Raw genomic sequence first — 17,014 nt, forward strand, 5'->3', positions numbered from 1 at the left:
TTGCTGGGTGTGTGGGTTAATGCCACATACCATTAACAAGGGTATTCCCTACCTGGTGCTGCCGTATAGTTACAATGGATCGTCATGGGCATTCCAGACCATGTTTCTCTATGCTCTAGATACATACTCCCCTCGCCAACCACGTTCCATCAGACCTATCACCAATAATAAGGCTTTGATAAAAGGAGTTGCCGATATGAGTAGGGATATCGATGCATACTCATCCATTCCCAAAGAAGAGTTGAGACCTTATGTAGGATGGAACGCGACGGGGTATAGTATTAGTCTGGGTGAAAGACAGCGAAAAATCTCATCTCCAATCTGGGTCGTACCCCACATGGGTCGGTTCTGCTTACAGGGTAATGGTCAGAATCCTAGAGCTCAACTGGGAAGAAGTGACTGTTCTGAAACGTACACCTTCCCGTCACAGTTTTCCCCTGCGTTTTTGGCTGCCAAGGGCACATATTTCATCTGTAATGACCGAGCATATACATGGCTGCCCCCTGATTTCTCGGGCACATGTTATATTGCGAACTTGCTACCGCCGACATTTACTGCTGCCTCTGACTATCACAAGACCAGAGTTGTGAGAGGTGTGATTAGTAAGGAGGATACTGCCGGTCAGGAAGCGGGAGACTTCTTTTTGGGTTTCCTGCGGTTTTGGGGACCTATGGTCAATAGTAGGAACCTGAGACAGCTGACTCGTGTGGTTGAATCCACCGTCAATGTAACGGCTGGTGCCCTTGGTAATCTGACGGCTGAGCTCCAAGCGGATCGCCTTATGACTTTGCAGAACCGCATGGTTCTAGACGTTATTCTTGCAGACCGCGGTGGGGTATGCAAGGTCATCCAATCCAGTTGCTGCATTTTCATACCAGATAATGCTCCAACAGTGTATCAAGCCATCTCCAAACTCCATAAAATATCTGAATCCATACACGTGGATAAGGGAGATTGGTCACTGGTGGGGTGGTTCTGGGAATTGATATCTGCCTGGGGTTGGAAAGTTCTGATGGTCATTGGAATGATCTTAGCCATTCTTTTCCTGTTCTGTCTGTGTATACAGTGTGCTCCTGCGATATGTGGCCTCTGTGCTACCTTATGTGTAAGGAAACCTGTATCGAGGGACGAACTAAGTAATAGGATGATGCTACAGCAACATCTCCATGACTTTGTGAATATCGACCTAGACTCGGATTAAGATGAGTATAGTGATTGCCTATGTAAGGGCAAAAGGAGGGTCTGTCGTACTTTAATATTCGGGACCGCGTAGGGGACAGGGCCCTACCCCTGTCTATCTTGGTATTAGCAAACCGCAAATGGTAAATGCGGCATGTACGAGTGCTTTATATATCGTTCTAGCTATGAATGCACTGTGTATACGTTATTCTGCTTCACTACGCGGGTTCCATTTTGGAAGCAGTGGCCATCTTGTCATTGCCCTCACATAGGCTATAATGGAGTAAATACGGGCCTCACAGTACATGGGCTTCTCCTCTGACTTCTCTGTGACCTGGGCAGCTGGCTCTGCTGCCCCGGGTCAAACCGGTCTCACGAGCTCCCCTTCCTCCGTCCACCTGTGATTAGCATCAGGGCTTGACCCGTCATAAAACCCTTTCATTCTACACAAGCCTCCGGCTAATCTCTTTCACACCTGCTTGTTCCTGCTTTATGACTTGTTTCCCAAAACAGGAGATGCTCGTGTTTATTGGGGGGTCTATTGATATCAAATGTGGGATCTGAACCTTACTGTGTAAATCATTGTGGGCTGGCCGAACTGGAATGTGGGATGGTCATCATGACTCTGCCTTTTCTTTGTAATGTATACTTGTAATGGCCGTATCATAAAACCTAGGAATGTATGCTTGAGGCAAGAAAAAGGGTATTTAAGATGAAGTCCGTTCCTATGATTTTCAGCAGTCTCCTGAGAACATACACGCTGTTGTACTTCTAGGATACCTGTAATTGGTCTGCAGCCAATAAACGAATCTTTGACTTCACCCAGAAGACTCTGTGTTTCTGTAGGTCTGGAACAGGGTGAATCCAGAAGTCATAGGGTGTGTGCCCCTGCACCGCTGGGTCTAAAATACCCAGTACTTCAGTCGCTTAGGGATTCCCAATTACCTTATTCGAAAGAAACGGACAGCCGGCCTGAGGGTCCTGGCTCGTCTGATTGAATCGGCAAAGAAGTCTGCGGTGAGTCTGCATAAAAGCCTAGTGCGGCGTGCGCGTGGACGCCGAGCGCTGTTGGTTGTTAGGCAATGGGTTACGCTAACGTCGATGAACGTATCAAGTTCCCATGGTGACCGAGTGCATCATCGGGGGATTCTGTGCGCCAATTGGTGCGAGGCGGGAGCGTCAAAGGACGTCACTGCTCGTCATATGTTACCATCGTAACCACGCAAACAACGAGTGTCATCTGAGGAATTCACATGCGCCGATTGCTGTGACGCAAGTGGAGTGTGGCAAGAGTAACAAGGAACGTCACTTGTTGTGGTCAATGTTAAAATCAAAGTCAAACATAGTGGAATCCATCCACAAAGTAATGAGTGTCTGGGCACAATTAATGATGGCATGTACAGCGATCGATGTGACATATGAACACTTAATTCGACAGTCGGAATGGGAATAATGTCTCCATATACAAGTTGTGCTCGGGTACAAATAAACATTTTAAAATCAGCATTAGAGGATTCCAGTGATTTGTGCTACATTGTGCGGTTCATGGCAGTCATGCACATAACATAGACAAATTCACGGAGTGCCAAACAGTACATAGGTAAAAAAGTCAGGCAGTTCTAAATACACTGAAATTGGGGGGGGGGGAAAAATTATTACACACAGTGAATCTAAAGTATGTTGAATGATTCAGCCAGTTTTATGTAATCCTGTATCCCGAGCTAAGGGGGTGATCAAAGTAGGCCCATTTGTTTTGAGATCTCCTCCATCTCATTCAACCCGTTCTGGACCGAGTTAAGTAAATGGATCCATCTACACTCCTTGTAGTTCAGTGACCTCGCTATTGAGCCATCCCTGTTGCTAAGGACAATCTTTTCAAGTACCCACCATGTGATGTTATTGGGAGAGTGATTGTGTGAGGCATAGTGCTCGACCATAGGGGCCCCTTGCACCTTGCATCTTATCCTGCTCATGTGCTGCAGAATTCGTACTTTCACTTTCTGAGTTGTTTGTCCCACATATGTAAGTCCGCATGGACATTGGATGGCATAAATAACATTCATGCGATTGCAGTTAGTAAATTGGGAAAGTTTGTATGTTCTACCAGTATATGCGAATGTAGTTCCTTCATAGCATACGTCGCACGCCTTGCATTGCCCACATTTGTGGTGTCCAGTTACAGGTGCCAGCCCCAAAAGGTCCCTGAGGTCAGGTTGCTTAGGTGTGTCCAAATATGCATTCACCACCGAATCCTTGATGTTTTTACCTCTCTTGAAGGCGAATGTGGGGTCTTGTGATATCTGTAGTTCACTCGCTACCAGGTTCCAATATTTCTTTACAACTTTCTTTATTTCATTGCTTTTAGTGTTAAATGTAGTCACACAGACTATTTTGTCTGCCTCTGGTTGTTTTTGGTTGGTCTCCAACCTGGGCAGTAAGTTTATAAGGTAACAGTGGTTCTGTTGGGTGAAAGTATTGAGACAACCTCCCTTATGGCCAATTCCTCAGACTGAGGAGGAACTGCACAAGAAGGACAGACTATTTCAGGGAATCTGAAATATTAGTATCCAGACTCAGAGAGAGAGGTTATCCAAGAGGCCTACTCAAACGGGCAAAGAAACGTGCATGGTACTGCCCCCGGGAGCAACTGTTGGAGACCAACCAAAAACAACCAGAGGCAGACAAAATAGTCTGTGTGACTACATTTAACACTAAAAGCAATGAAATAAAGAAAGTTGTAAAGAAATATTGGAACCTGGTAGCGAGTGAACTACAGATATCACAAGACCCCACATTCGCCTTCAAGAGAGGTAAAAACATCAAGGATTCGGTGGTGAATGCATATTTGGACACACCTAAGCAACCTGACCTCAGGGACCTTTTGGGGCTGGCACCTGTAACTGGACACCACAAATGTGGGCAATGCAAGGCGTGCGACGTATGCTATGAAGGAACTACATTCGCATATACTGGTAGAACATACAAACCTTCCCAATTTACTAACTGCAACAGCATGAATGTTATTTATGCCATCCAATGTCCATGCGGACTTACATATGTGGGACAAACAACTCAGAAAGTGAAAGTACGAATTCTGCAGCACATGAGCAGGATAAGATGCAAGGTACAAGGGGCCCCTATGGTCGAGCACTATGCCTCACACAATCACTCTCCCAATAACATCACATGGTGGGTACTTGAAAAGATTGTCCTTAGCAACAGGGGTGGCTCAATAGCAAGGTCACTGAACTACAAGGAGTGTAGATGGATCCATTTACTTAACTCGGTCCAGAACGGGTTGAATGAGATGGAGGAGATCTCAAAACAAATGGGCCTACTTTGATCACCCCCTTAGCTCGGTATACAGGATTACATAAAACTGGCTGAATCATTCAACATACTTTAGATTCACTGTGTGTAATAATTTCCCCCCCCCCCAATTCAGTGTATTTAGAACTGCCTGACTTTTTTACCTATGTACTGTTTGGCACTCCGTGAATTTGTCTATGTTATGTGCATGACTGCCATGAACCGCACAATGTAGCACAAATGACTGGAATCCTCTAATGCTGATTTTAATATGTTTATTTGTACCCGAGCACAACTTGTATATGGAGACATTATTCCCATTCCGACTGTCGAATTAAGTGTTCATATGTCACATCGATCGCTGTACATGCCATCATTAATTGTGCCCAGACACTCATTACTTTGTGGATGGATTCCACTATGTTTAACTTTGATTTTAACATTGACCACAACAAGTGACGTTCCTTGTTACTCTTGCCACACTCCACTTGCGTCACAGCAATCGGCGCATGTGAATTCCTCAGATGACACTCGTTGTTTGCGTGGTTACGATGGTAACATATGACGAGCAGTGACGTCCTTTGACGCTCCCGCCTCGCACCAATTGGCGCACAGAATCCCCCGATGATGCACTCGGTCACCATGGGAACTTGATACGTTCATCGGCGTTAGCGTAACCCATTGCCTAACAACCAACAGCACTCGGCGTCCACGCGCACGCCGCACTAGGCTTTTATGCAGACTCACCGCAGACTGCTTTGCCGATTCAATCAGACGAGCCAGGACCCTCAGGCCGGCTGTCCGTTTCTTTCGAATAAGGTAATTGGGAATCCCTAAGCGACCGCGTTTATTCTCAGACCTTGTCCCTTCGGATCCGAGGCTATCTAACTCAAACTTCAATCTTGCTTCTTTTCGTCTGAAGAAGCCCATTTTTACCCACACTAAGGAGATAGAAGGGCCTGGATTATAGACAGCACTTCGTAAGTAAATAGGTGAGTGTCAACCGTGCACCACTCCAGCCCACCACACAGCATAGGTGCAATGGTTTTCTCACGCTAACCAACGTTATCTATTACGTTATTTATTATCTTCTAGATACCGCCAATATTAAACACGATGATGGAGCCTCAAGTGAATTAACATAGGTGAGCAAGTTAGGCTCCCCTATCTCGTTAGTCGTTAACACACACCCAACTCTTTCTTATATTCACAATGTTTGTAACTACTTACAGGCCCATCAACACGATAGACCATTGGAGTGAACCCCATCCTGACACACATGCCGGATGCTCACTACATAGACTTAGACCTTTCTAAGGTGAGTCTTCTACCATCCTTAGTACATAGATCCTTGTTCTAGTGACAACACACCTGACTTAGTCCTCTTTTACTCACAGGCCGTCACGCTTAACTCAAGTCCTGATGAAGACCCGCACTGACCGATCAAGAGTGCAGTACTAGGGTTGAAACGTCGACTACTTTGTGGACCTTTGCATAGAATCTGCGCCAAAAAAAGAACTCTTCCATTGCGCAGCTTTACTATTTGACACCCCCTGGCCACTTTCGAATAATTTCGATTTTAAACTACTGTACATATCACGCACATTGTCACTGAGCACTTATTATTCACTGTGTCACTTCTGTCATCACACTATTGCCTGACGGCCCTTCGTGAAAATATTGATGTATGCATATATGAATGACGCAATTCATATATAAAGAATTTTGTCTTGCATTTGAACTGTCTTGTGTGTTGCTTAAAGTTTAATTATTGTATATTGTTCGAATAACGCGTGACTAAGCCTAATGCGCAAAGCAATACTTTCACCCAACAGAACCACTGTTACCTTATAAACTTACTGCCCAGGTTCTGAGGGATACTGGGTCACCCCATTATTTGTTTAAATATACAGAATTTATAGAGCGCGAGCAGTTACCTCTCGAGGAGGTGTCCCGAGACATGATTTATTATTTAGTAAGGAGCCCGTCCTCTGCCAAGGCGATGGAGTAAATTACTCTGTCACCCTGACGGAGGTGCTGGCTGACAAATTTTTAAATGTCCAGTGGCCCACCAAACATTTTGAGTATTAACAACAACTGCTGTCACAGCAATTCCTATCAATGCATTATAACTTTGCTGGATAGTTCCGTCAAACATGACGGAACTGTATGTCAAGTTTACATTGTGGTCTTTTCTATTTGAAAATAAAAAACAATTTCCAGCTTACCATGTAAGTTTTCTGTGTTCAGTGATGGTGACAGGCATTGAAAAACAGCTATTTGGGTGGACACATAGACCAGCTTCTGACAGCCCTTAATCCATCGGGCCATAGGAGGATTTTGACCATGGCGGAGGCGGAATAGTCTCCACTGTTGTTAAACCATGGTCCGCTCGAATTGACATCGAGCAGATGCACCATAATCTTGGTGAGGAGGAAACTCTGTTGTAGTTGCATCTTCAGTAAAATAGTATACACACGTGTGGGTCTTGCAACCCATTCCCCACTGTGCAGACTGCTCCTCCCTGATCACTGCCCTACTCTCACCACTAGGGACTTCCTTACTCCTAAGGGAGCATTTGCCACGTTTTGGAAAGAGGGAAGAAACAAGACCTTATTTATCATGTGTAAAAGGCAGCCTCAGGAAGGGTGCTGGCTGCTGAAATTCCATCTGAGCCGAGTAGCATAAAGGGTGTGCAAAGGACTTTACGAAATAAAAGTGTAGCGTCCCACTTGCAGAGACTATTGATCCCAGAGAGCGGCAGAAGAGAGGCGCTGCTGCTAGGTCAAACCTACCCCACTATTCATTAACCGACCACCCAGGAAGGGAGCTGCAGAGCAGACCCATATATCCAGGACACCTCCGGCTTGCACTTTACACACCTTTTGTAGCTGTTTTGTTCAGTGACTTTTAAGATTTAAATCCAGATCTATAGCCTCGCAGGCTAGACCTGGGACTTTTTGTACCTGGAACCTTTGTTACTTATAAACTAACCGCACCAATTTCTGTGGTTGAGACAATAAAGTGGATAATCTACAGAAAGAATGTAAAGTTATACCTCTGACTGTGGCACCGCTAAAATGTTGACGTTCCTTTCACTGGCACTATGATAATCAGATATTCAGTAGGCTCTCAACTCTGGTCCAATATTGACAGAGGAACATTTAGTCTTTCCTACTGCAAATGTTTATGCAGACACTCCAATCAGCGTTCTTAAAAACTATTTTGGCTCTAAGCCAATTTGTGTTGTAGAGTCACCTGACAAATTCCTTTTCCATTTATAAACATCATGTATATACATCAAAATATGGTCAGAAGGCATTACACACCATTTCCAAGTACTCCTACCATTTCATACCATTTCCAGGTGAACCTCACAAGAAAATCAAAGTAGAAGTCACATTAGTTGCTACATATACGACTTTGTAATATATGATAGCATTCTAGTATACATAGTACCATTTGCTCTGAAATCTATGAGAAGAACTGGAAGAGAACTAGCAAAGACTACTTCAATAAAGGAATCGTTTAATATAGTAAAATCATCAAAGTTCTGCAAAATCACAGGGGGACTGAAAAACGAAGAGATTGTAGAGTGCCACATGGCCACTACATTACAATGTATCACACGTTTACCGAAGAGGCCTGGCTCAGACGACTGGAATAAATAAAGGGCCGAGGATCGCTCATGGTTCTTTGGCGAGACCAGTACTAAGTGTTTGTGTGCAGTGCTGTGAAGCGTGGTTGTGCCAGACCCAGGCAGGTTGACATGGACCTTTACAGAGATCACAAGATTACTTGATAGCTTAGTGCAGAGGTAGAGAAAGTGAGGTACAGCTGTTATAGGATCAGTCACATGCTAAAAAAGCTATCCTCAAATTGAACCTAGAAGTGTGCGAAATTCATATTAATTTCCTTTTGCATAATTTTGCAAAATGAAAGAAAATACAAAAAATTATATGAAGTAGCGTCTAAAGCAAACCTGGCCTTTAGTGCCATATTTTGGTGCAAAATGCATTCTTGCATCAACTTTGGAAACAAGGGCACATTTGCAGTAGAAATAAAATAAAACAAGTGTTGGAAACAACAGCCACTTGAGTTCTGTTTGTTTGCTTTGTTCCTGTGCTCCCTCAATAGGATTTTTAGCTGAACTGACTTGAAATTGCACAATATGACATGTAGTATAATCTCAGGAATTTTGCCTAACAGGTGTAACACAAAATACTGGAAATTACCTGAGATTATGCAAGCATAATGAGCATTTTGCCTACGCCTAATTGAAACAAAACAATAAACTGTGCTTAGAATTCAGGCTAACGTTTCAGAGGTGACTATTTTTCAGACCATGGGATGAAAGAATGAGAGTTCTGTACACTTCCCTCCTCATGCCAGTGCCTCATTCAATCCCCACATAATGATGGTTCTTCTTCTAAATCCACATGATAAACCAGACAAAATGTTCATCTGAAGTGGTCGCCCAAAGATTGAGGAAAATGGACAAGTACTCACCTGTGAAGTAACTCCCTCTACTTGTTCTATTTTCAAGAGGTTTAGTCGTCCATTTCCTTCATTTAACTTTTGAATTATGAATTTCAGGATTGGCTTCAGTTCTTCGCTGTTGCTCGATATGGGGGTTGGACATCCAGGGCATGGTGCCACTTTTGGAAAAAAACACCAAACCATGGGTTAGAATAGCAAAATTTGCCCTCTTTGATCATCAAACGTATGCATGTTCCAATGTCCAAATTAACATATACTCTCCTCACCCATCAATGGAAGCCTTCCGTTGTGAGCCTATCCACGTGTGCTACAAGTTGTTGTACGTCTCATTGTTTATAGTGGCTCTTTGCATTTATTGCGTGATTTATTTTAGGAGTGACGATGCACGAGGACCCCCTGATCATCTGCAGGGCTATCACAAGCCATTGCGGGGCCCAGGTCAAACATGACTAGTGGGGCTCTCTTCCATACCTGCAGCCTTTTTTTCACGAGACCTGGGAGCAGCTGCATTTCCCTATGTTGTCCCCAAAGGTCGGAGTGGCATTTTGAGCTGCTCCGACTCTGTTTTCAAACATTATTGATCCGGAGCCACTGCGGTGAATCCTGCTCCTCAGACGCGAGTGGCCGCTATTACATAAGCCCGCTTCTTGTGTCCCATGGCTTCCTGGTGAACAATTACCGGCGTTTCAAGAATTAAACACCCTCCAACGTTTTTCTCTTCTCTCCCTTCACAGCAATTATTCTCTTTACAGCTTATTTGCTATGCTTATTATAGCATTTTCTACATCTAAATGTTTTCTCCCTTCATAAATGCCATAAAAAAAGCTTTTTTTTCCTCTGCTTTTTCACACAGCATCTTCTATATTGACATTGCCTTGTATATCACATGCTGGGTCTCTGAATATATGTTTTTTTAGTACTTCCTTCGCTCTGGATATTGGTCACACAAGCTTATAAATATTTTTCCTTCATGTCTGCATGCTTCTACGTGTTGATCATACAGTATATGGGCAGGCTCAGTCCGTAACCTAAGTTGGCACATGGTCCTCTTCGTCACGCAACTATGGCCAGTGATATTTTAGCCTCACTCAAGCCTTCATCCTCTGGCACAAAACCCAAGCAGCTGGAAACTGACACCCCCCAATCCCATTCTGTCATCACAAAACCCTGTTCTTGACACTATCCTTGATGAGGTGAGGGGATTAAAATCTTTCATTACCGCTACTAAGGAGAAAATCCAACACATTGAGGAGAGATGGATTAATATGGATGCGAAGGTGTTCAACACGGAGCAACGTATAAGTGATTTGCATGATGCCACTACCATGATTTCTATCTCGGAGCTAGAGATCCAACGACTCAAGCTGCATACTGAGGATCTTGAAAATCGAAATAGACATTATAACCTCTATATATATGGCTTACCAGAAAATTTGGAGGGCCGGTCCTTCTCCTCTTCTTGAAAAAGTTCCTGCCCAATCTTTTGGACCTTCAACATGATCCTCCATTGAACAATGAATGTGCACACATTCTTGGTCATTTTCAACCTCATTCTACTAGACCTAGAGGAATTATAATGTTATTTTTGGAATTTACAGATCTCATCTGTGTGCTGTAGGCAGCAAAAGAGAAACGTCATCTTATATGGTCTCTCTACCTCTTTCTATACTGTTTCTGCATGGTTGTTATCCCATTTATATCTTAGTATGTTTCCCTCTGCCGCTCTTCTTGCTCTTGGTGCTATTATGCCCCATGCTTATTTCTTCTACTCTTTGTCTTAGATCTGGATCTCTTTCCTTGATCTATCTCTTATTCTTACCACCACCTTTTCTTCCTATTTTCTTAGTTGTTCTTCTTTCTTTTTTTTATACTGTTTGATGAATGTTCTTTTCTTTATTACTTGTTGTTGTTTATACTGTGCTGCATATTTTTTTAATAAATGGTTTCTTTCTGTTTTCAGCAGTGTCCGTGCAGCGTATCAACTGTATCCCTGTATTTCTCATCCCACTTCCCAATATGTGTAACGCTGTCTCGTGGAATGTTTGTGGTCTGGGACATCCTGTTAAAATGGGTAGGCCAAGTCATTTATTCTCCTGCGATCAATCGTAATGGTGGCGTTGCTTTTCTTTTACATAAATCGTTGCATGTACAAATTTTATCAACCCTATGTGATAATAATGGACGTTGGGTAATGGCTACGTTTATTATCCATAACAGGGAAATATTTTTATTTAATATTTATGGTCTGGTTAAACCGGATCCCAATTTCTGGAATTTTTTTTAATTAACCAACCTTCGGACACATCTGTCCCCAACACTTGGGATGCCTTCAAGGCCTCTTTTTGTGCCTTCACTATAGCATACACAGGAAGAAAAAAAAAACAACCATGGAAAGCATACAACTTTACTACAACAACTCAAAACACTGGAACAAACTTACTTTTCATCTAAATCCTCCTTGGTACTTTATGAGTTAATTAAAGCCAAGTCTGCTCTTAACAAACTTGCCACTGTTGATGCCTGCAATATCCTTCTTAAAGTTAAATCTAAAAACCATGGAGGTCAAAACAAAGTGGGCAAGTTGTTGGCCAATTGTTTGAAAATCAAATCTGAATGTAAAAATATTGGACCCATTTTAAATGAGCATACCAACAAAATGGCATCCTCTGATACAGATATTTCTACCACTTTTCAAGAGTATTACCAGTTATTGTACTCTGATGACACAAACCCCTCAGAACAGAATATGCATGCCTTTTTTAATGGTCTACCTAAAATCAGATTTATTGGAAGCTGAGATAACTCTCCAAGCAAATAACAGATGCCATCAGATCCTTACAAAATCCAAGGCCCCTGGTCCTGATGGCCTTTCTGTTTAATTTTTCTCCGCTTTTTCCTCCATTTTCACCCCTAAACTTCTTGAACTTTTTAACTCTTTTGTCCCAGAATCTTAGGCCACTGGTTCCTTTCTAGAAGCCCCAATTGTCCTTATTCCCAAACCTGATAAAGATCACTCCCTTTGTAAAAACTACCGTCCTATTTCATTAATTAATTATAATTGCAAAATATTTGCCAAAATCCTTGCTTCGCATCTTGAAACTATTGTCCTGTTACTGGTCAATACCAATCAGCCTTGTTTTGTTAAGGGCAGCCTGGCTGCTGATAATGCTAGAATGTTTTCTAATGTCATTGCTTTGGGTAAAAGACATTAATCCCCTCCAGCTGCATTGTCTCTCAATGCCGAAAAGGCCTTTGATCGTATTAATTGGCAATTCATGTTTACTACTCTTCAATGGTATTCATTTGGCCCCAATTTCATTTAATTTGTAAAATTATTATACTCTGCTCCTCGTGCTAGTTTTTTTGTTAATAACCATTTTTCCAAATATTTTCAGCTACATAGAGGTACACTGCAAGGATGTCCTCTTTCCTGTTTATTATTTGTTTTGTGTTTAGAACCTTTCCTTGAACGCATCCATGTTCATCCACTTATCTCAGGTTTTATACATAATTCCACTGAAACTAAATTATCGGCTTATGCTGATGAAAATTTTGGTGTATATGTCTAACTCCCTCTCCTGCCTTCCTCCCTTTTTACATGAAATTCATTTACACTCTAGCATCTCTGGATATAAATTGAATTTTTCCAAAACAGAAGTGTTACCCTTAAACCCCTCATGCTACCAATATATGTTTGCTAACACTAATTTCACTTGGTGTCCTTCCAAAATAACATTTCTTAGAATATGGTTCTCCTCTACTGTTTTAAACACAATTCGTTGTTTGTTTAATGCCTTAATAACCACTCTCCAGATATTACTTCTCGCATGGTCTCCTCTCCACTTATCATGGTGGGGTAGACTGGATACTATTAAGATAAAAAACAAGTTACTTACCTGTACACTTTGGTTCTCCAGTATTGATATCTTTCATAGATTCACATGCCTGAATCTTTCCCATTGTCATGGTGGGAGTCTCGCGGTATTTAAAATATAGCAGTATAAAAGAAAAAATTCATGTAAAACCAATACAAAGGGAACCAAATGTTGTTAACCTATTGTCCTCCTTATAAGGTCCAACTATCAACCAATGAGATGCCAGCCCTGAGACCACAATCCCCTGCAGAGCCACCATACCTCAGATTTCAAACACAAGTGTAGTGTAAGCTTCCCATCATGAGGTTAGAGTGGTTTGCCTGAAAACGGGGAGGTGGGTAGACGGCATGTGAATCTTTGAAAGATGTCAATACTGGAGAACAACAGTGTACAGGTAAGTAAATTGTTTTTTCTCCAGCATTGAATCTTTCATAGATTCAAATATTTGAATCGGAATAGTAAGCAGTACATAATTTCCAGAAAAAGCATTTTAAGGGCAAGAACCCTTTTCTCATTTTGAACCTAATAACCACTTTTACAACCTACTAAAGGAAGAAAAAGACAGCAGTTTGTCTGTCGCCAAAAGTCAAAACATTAAAGACTCAATATATCTATAACTATATACGTATGCAATCTTAACATATATTTATGTATATACAGTCATTCAATTCTGAAAAAGTACCTTAATGAAACAGTCGACGGAGCACAGCCTGTCCCACCGCCGAATCTCCTTTCCATGCTGTATCCAAACAGTAGTTTATGGATATTCGACTATGTCGCTGCCCTACAGATGTCCGGGAGCGACACTCCTGCGAACAATGCAGCAGAAGTAGCCATCTTCCTTGTCGAATGGGCCGACACCTTCGAATTCAGTGGTCTTCCTGCCTTCTCATGACAAAAGGCAATTGCTTAAGAGATCCATCGGGAAATACTGTTTCTAGACAAAGCATGCCCCTTCCTGGGAGGAGCAAAAGCAATAAGTAATTGATTTGATTTTCAAAATGGTATGTTCTATCCATGTAAATTCTCAAGCAACATCTGACATCTAGCTTGTGAAGGGATCTTTCCACTAGAGACGTTGGCTCCTGAATGTATGTAGGTAGAACCACATGTTCATTCAGATGCAATGAACTTGGAACCTTCAGAATGAACGTTGGATTAGTTCTCAGCACCACCTTATTCTTCTTGAATTGCATAAAGAGTTCAGAAATTGAAAAAGCTTGTATTTCTCTGACTCTCCTGGCCGATGGTAGGGCTAGTAATGGTGCAGTTTTCCAGGACACAAACTTTATGTCAGCCTTATGGTAAGGCTCGAAACGTGCCTTCATAAGCTGTGCAAGAACCGTGTTGAGTTGCCAGGGACTCGCGGGTCTCTTTATTAGTGGGAATATTCTGAAGAGTCCTTTCATAAACTCCTTTATTACTCTGGCCAACCAAAGAGATACCTGTCCCGGTAGTTTCCGGTACCTCAAAATTACAGCTAGATGCACCTTAAGAGAGGAATGGGCTAAGCCTGTTTTGGCTAAATGCAGCAAATACAGCAGTATTTGATTGGGCGTTGACTGCAACGGGTGTAAAGAGTGATCCAAACACCAATGGCAGAACCTCTACCATTTTGCAGCATACGTTTTATTGGTGGTATTTGCTCTTGAGTGACTGAGAATATCTCGGAAGTCTTGAGGGATATTCAGGGATTGAAATTGCTTGTCATGAGGTTTCAAGCCTACAAATTCATGGAGCCTATTTGTGGATACACCACTTGTCCCTTGCTCATGGATATCAGATCGTGTACAGGCAGAAATCGAATATGAGGGGATACAAACATTCTCAGAAGTTCTGTGAACCAAAACTGTCTCACCCATGCCGGTGCTATGAGGATCAGATGACACGGTTGTGATTTCATCCTGCGTATTGCTTTCGGAATTAGAGGGAACGGCGGAAATGCGTAGCCAAACATTCCCATCCATCGTAGTTGAAGAGCATTCCCCCACGAGCCCTTCTTAGGGAATCGGCTTGCAAACCTTTTGCATTTCTTGTTTTCTCATTTTGCGAATAGATCTAGACCTGGAGTTCCCCATTGATTGAATATTTGTAGAATCCAATGGTGATCCATCTCCCATTCGTAGCAGAAGTTTGAGGATCTGCTTAAGGAGTCTGCCCACGTGTTGTGGATTCCTGGAACATGTTCAATCTGTAGAGTGATATTGGGTTTTAGTAGCCACTGAAACATTTCTTGAGCCTGAGAGGATAAAGTTTGAGACTTTGCTCCTCCCTCCTTGAGCAGGTAAAACATAGTGGTAGTGTTGTTCGTTCTCACTAGAACTGGGGAATCATGGATTCTGGGGCGAAATGCTTGTAGACCTAAAAACACAGCTTTTAGTTCCAGAAAACTGATGTGCATCAGTGCTTCCTGCGTGTTCCAGAGACCCTGAATTTCCAGGTACTGTACATGTGCTCCACACCCCTGCAAAGATGCATCCGTTATCATTATGAAACTGGGAGGTTGAGGCTCGAATAGTAGACCTGTTGAAAGATTCGTTCGTACCCCTCACCATGACAGAGCTTTCCTTATTTGTAGAGTGATAAAAACGAGATCCTCGAATGATCCTTGAGCCTGTATTCATTGCAGGTCGAGTTGTTTCTGAAGTGGCCGCATGTAAAGCCGACAATTTGGAATCAGTGGAATGCAGGATAAGAGCATCCCCAGCATGGATTTGTACATCCTCACTGAAATAGACTCTTTTCTTTGTATTTGAGACACCAACTTTAGGATTTTTTTAATGCGTTTTTCTGATGGGCATGCCTTTGTCTCTCTTGTGTTCAGCACTGCCCCTAGAAACTGTAGAGTTTGAGACGGTACCAGGGAGGATTTTTCCACATTGACTCTTAGGCCTAGTGTTTTGAATAGCCAACGACAAGCTGTTAAGGAGTTTTGAGCTGAATGGTATGTAGGTCTAGATAAGGATAGACCTGATGTCCTTGCTGCCTCAGAAACGCCACCACAGGCGCATGCATTTTGTGAACGCCCTTGGCACTGACCGGAGACCAATGGGCAATACCTTGAACTGATAGTAGCACCCCGCCACCTCGAACCCTAGATAACGTCGATGTTTGGCGTGAATAAGTACGTGAAAGTACGCATCCAAGAGATCTAATGATGTCATAAAGTCTCCTCTGTTTAACATTCGGAGAATCTCTTGTAGGGATAACATTCTGAAGAGTTGTTTTTTGAAATATTTGTACAAACCCCTTAGATCCATTACCTGCCTCCATTTGGAATTTATTTTCTTTATTAGGAAAAAATGGGAGCAGAATCCTTTTCCTCAATGTTGTTGAGGAATCTCCTCTATTGCCCACTTTAGAAGGAGATCTGAGATCTCCTTCTTTAGCAAAGTCAGATGATGAGGTTTCTTGGGGATGGGAGGACGTGTAGGAGGTTTTTGAATGAACTCTAGGGTGTGTCCCTGATGAATGATTTCTAACACCCATTTGTCCGATGTTATTGCTACCCATTGTTGGTAATATTGAGAGAGGTAGTGGTTGTGATGAGGTTTGCATTGTAGGGAGGAGGGTGGTGCTCTGAAAGTGTCACTGACGTCTACCACTGTCTTGCGACTTTCCTCCTGCCGCAGGTCTTCTTCTCGCCATCTGTTGTTGGTATGGCATATTATGTGATCGGTATTGCTGCTGATTTGCATACTGGCGATAACCCTGTTGTTAGTAGGGTTGGTATCTATAGGACTGAAAAGACGGCCTTTATTGGTATTGGCCTCTTCCTCCTCTACCTCGAAAGGACTGATATCGCTGCTGTTGTAGTGACCCAAGTGAGCGTGCAAAGACCGTATCAGCCTTAATCCCTTGAAGAGCATGCTTTCCAAAGAGATTTTCGCCATCAAAGGGCATGTCGACAATCTTAGCTTGAATCTCCGGTCGAAAAGAAGTAGCTTTAAGCCATCCTTGCCTGCGTAAAGCGATTGCTCCTGCCATCTGTCTGAAAGCCACTGATGAGATGTCCATGGCTATATCAATGATCTCTGAGGCTACCCTAGCCCCTTCTTGCAGTATCTGTGTTGCTTCTTCTTTCTTAACGACTAGAAGATGATCTAACAAAGGTGCAAAAGCGGACCACATTTGCCGTCGTACTGCCCTAA

General features: G+C 42.7%; 1 protein-coding gene across 2 annotated transcripts in view; it reads right to left on the minus strand.

Annotated features, from left to right (window-relative positions):
• LOC146785929 (uncharacterized) overlaps positions 1-17,014 on the minus strand; it is a 226,286-nt gene that overhangs the window by 133,036 nt on the left and 76,236 nt on the right. For both annotated transcript variants that reach the window (XM_085635329.1, XM_085635330.1), the window contains exon 7: positions 8,998-9,146. In XM_085635329.1, coding sequence (XP_085491455.1) covers positions 8,998-9,146 — 149 coding nt within the window. The remainder of the gene's footprint in view (positions 1-8,997; positions 9,147-17,014) is intronic.

Source organism: Triturus cristatus, chromosome 11, assembly GCF_964204655.1.
Source record: "Triturus cristatus chromosome 11, aTriCri1.1, whole genome shotgun sequence".
Taxonomy (NCBI): Eukaryota; Metazoa; Chordata; class Amphibia; order Caudata; family Salamandridae; genus Triturus; species Triturus cristatus.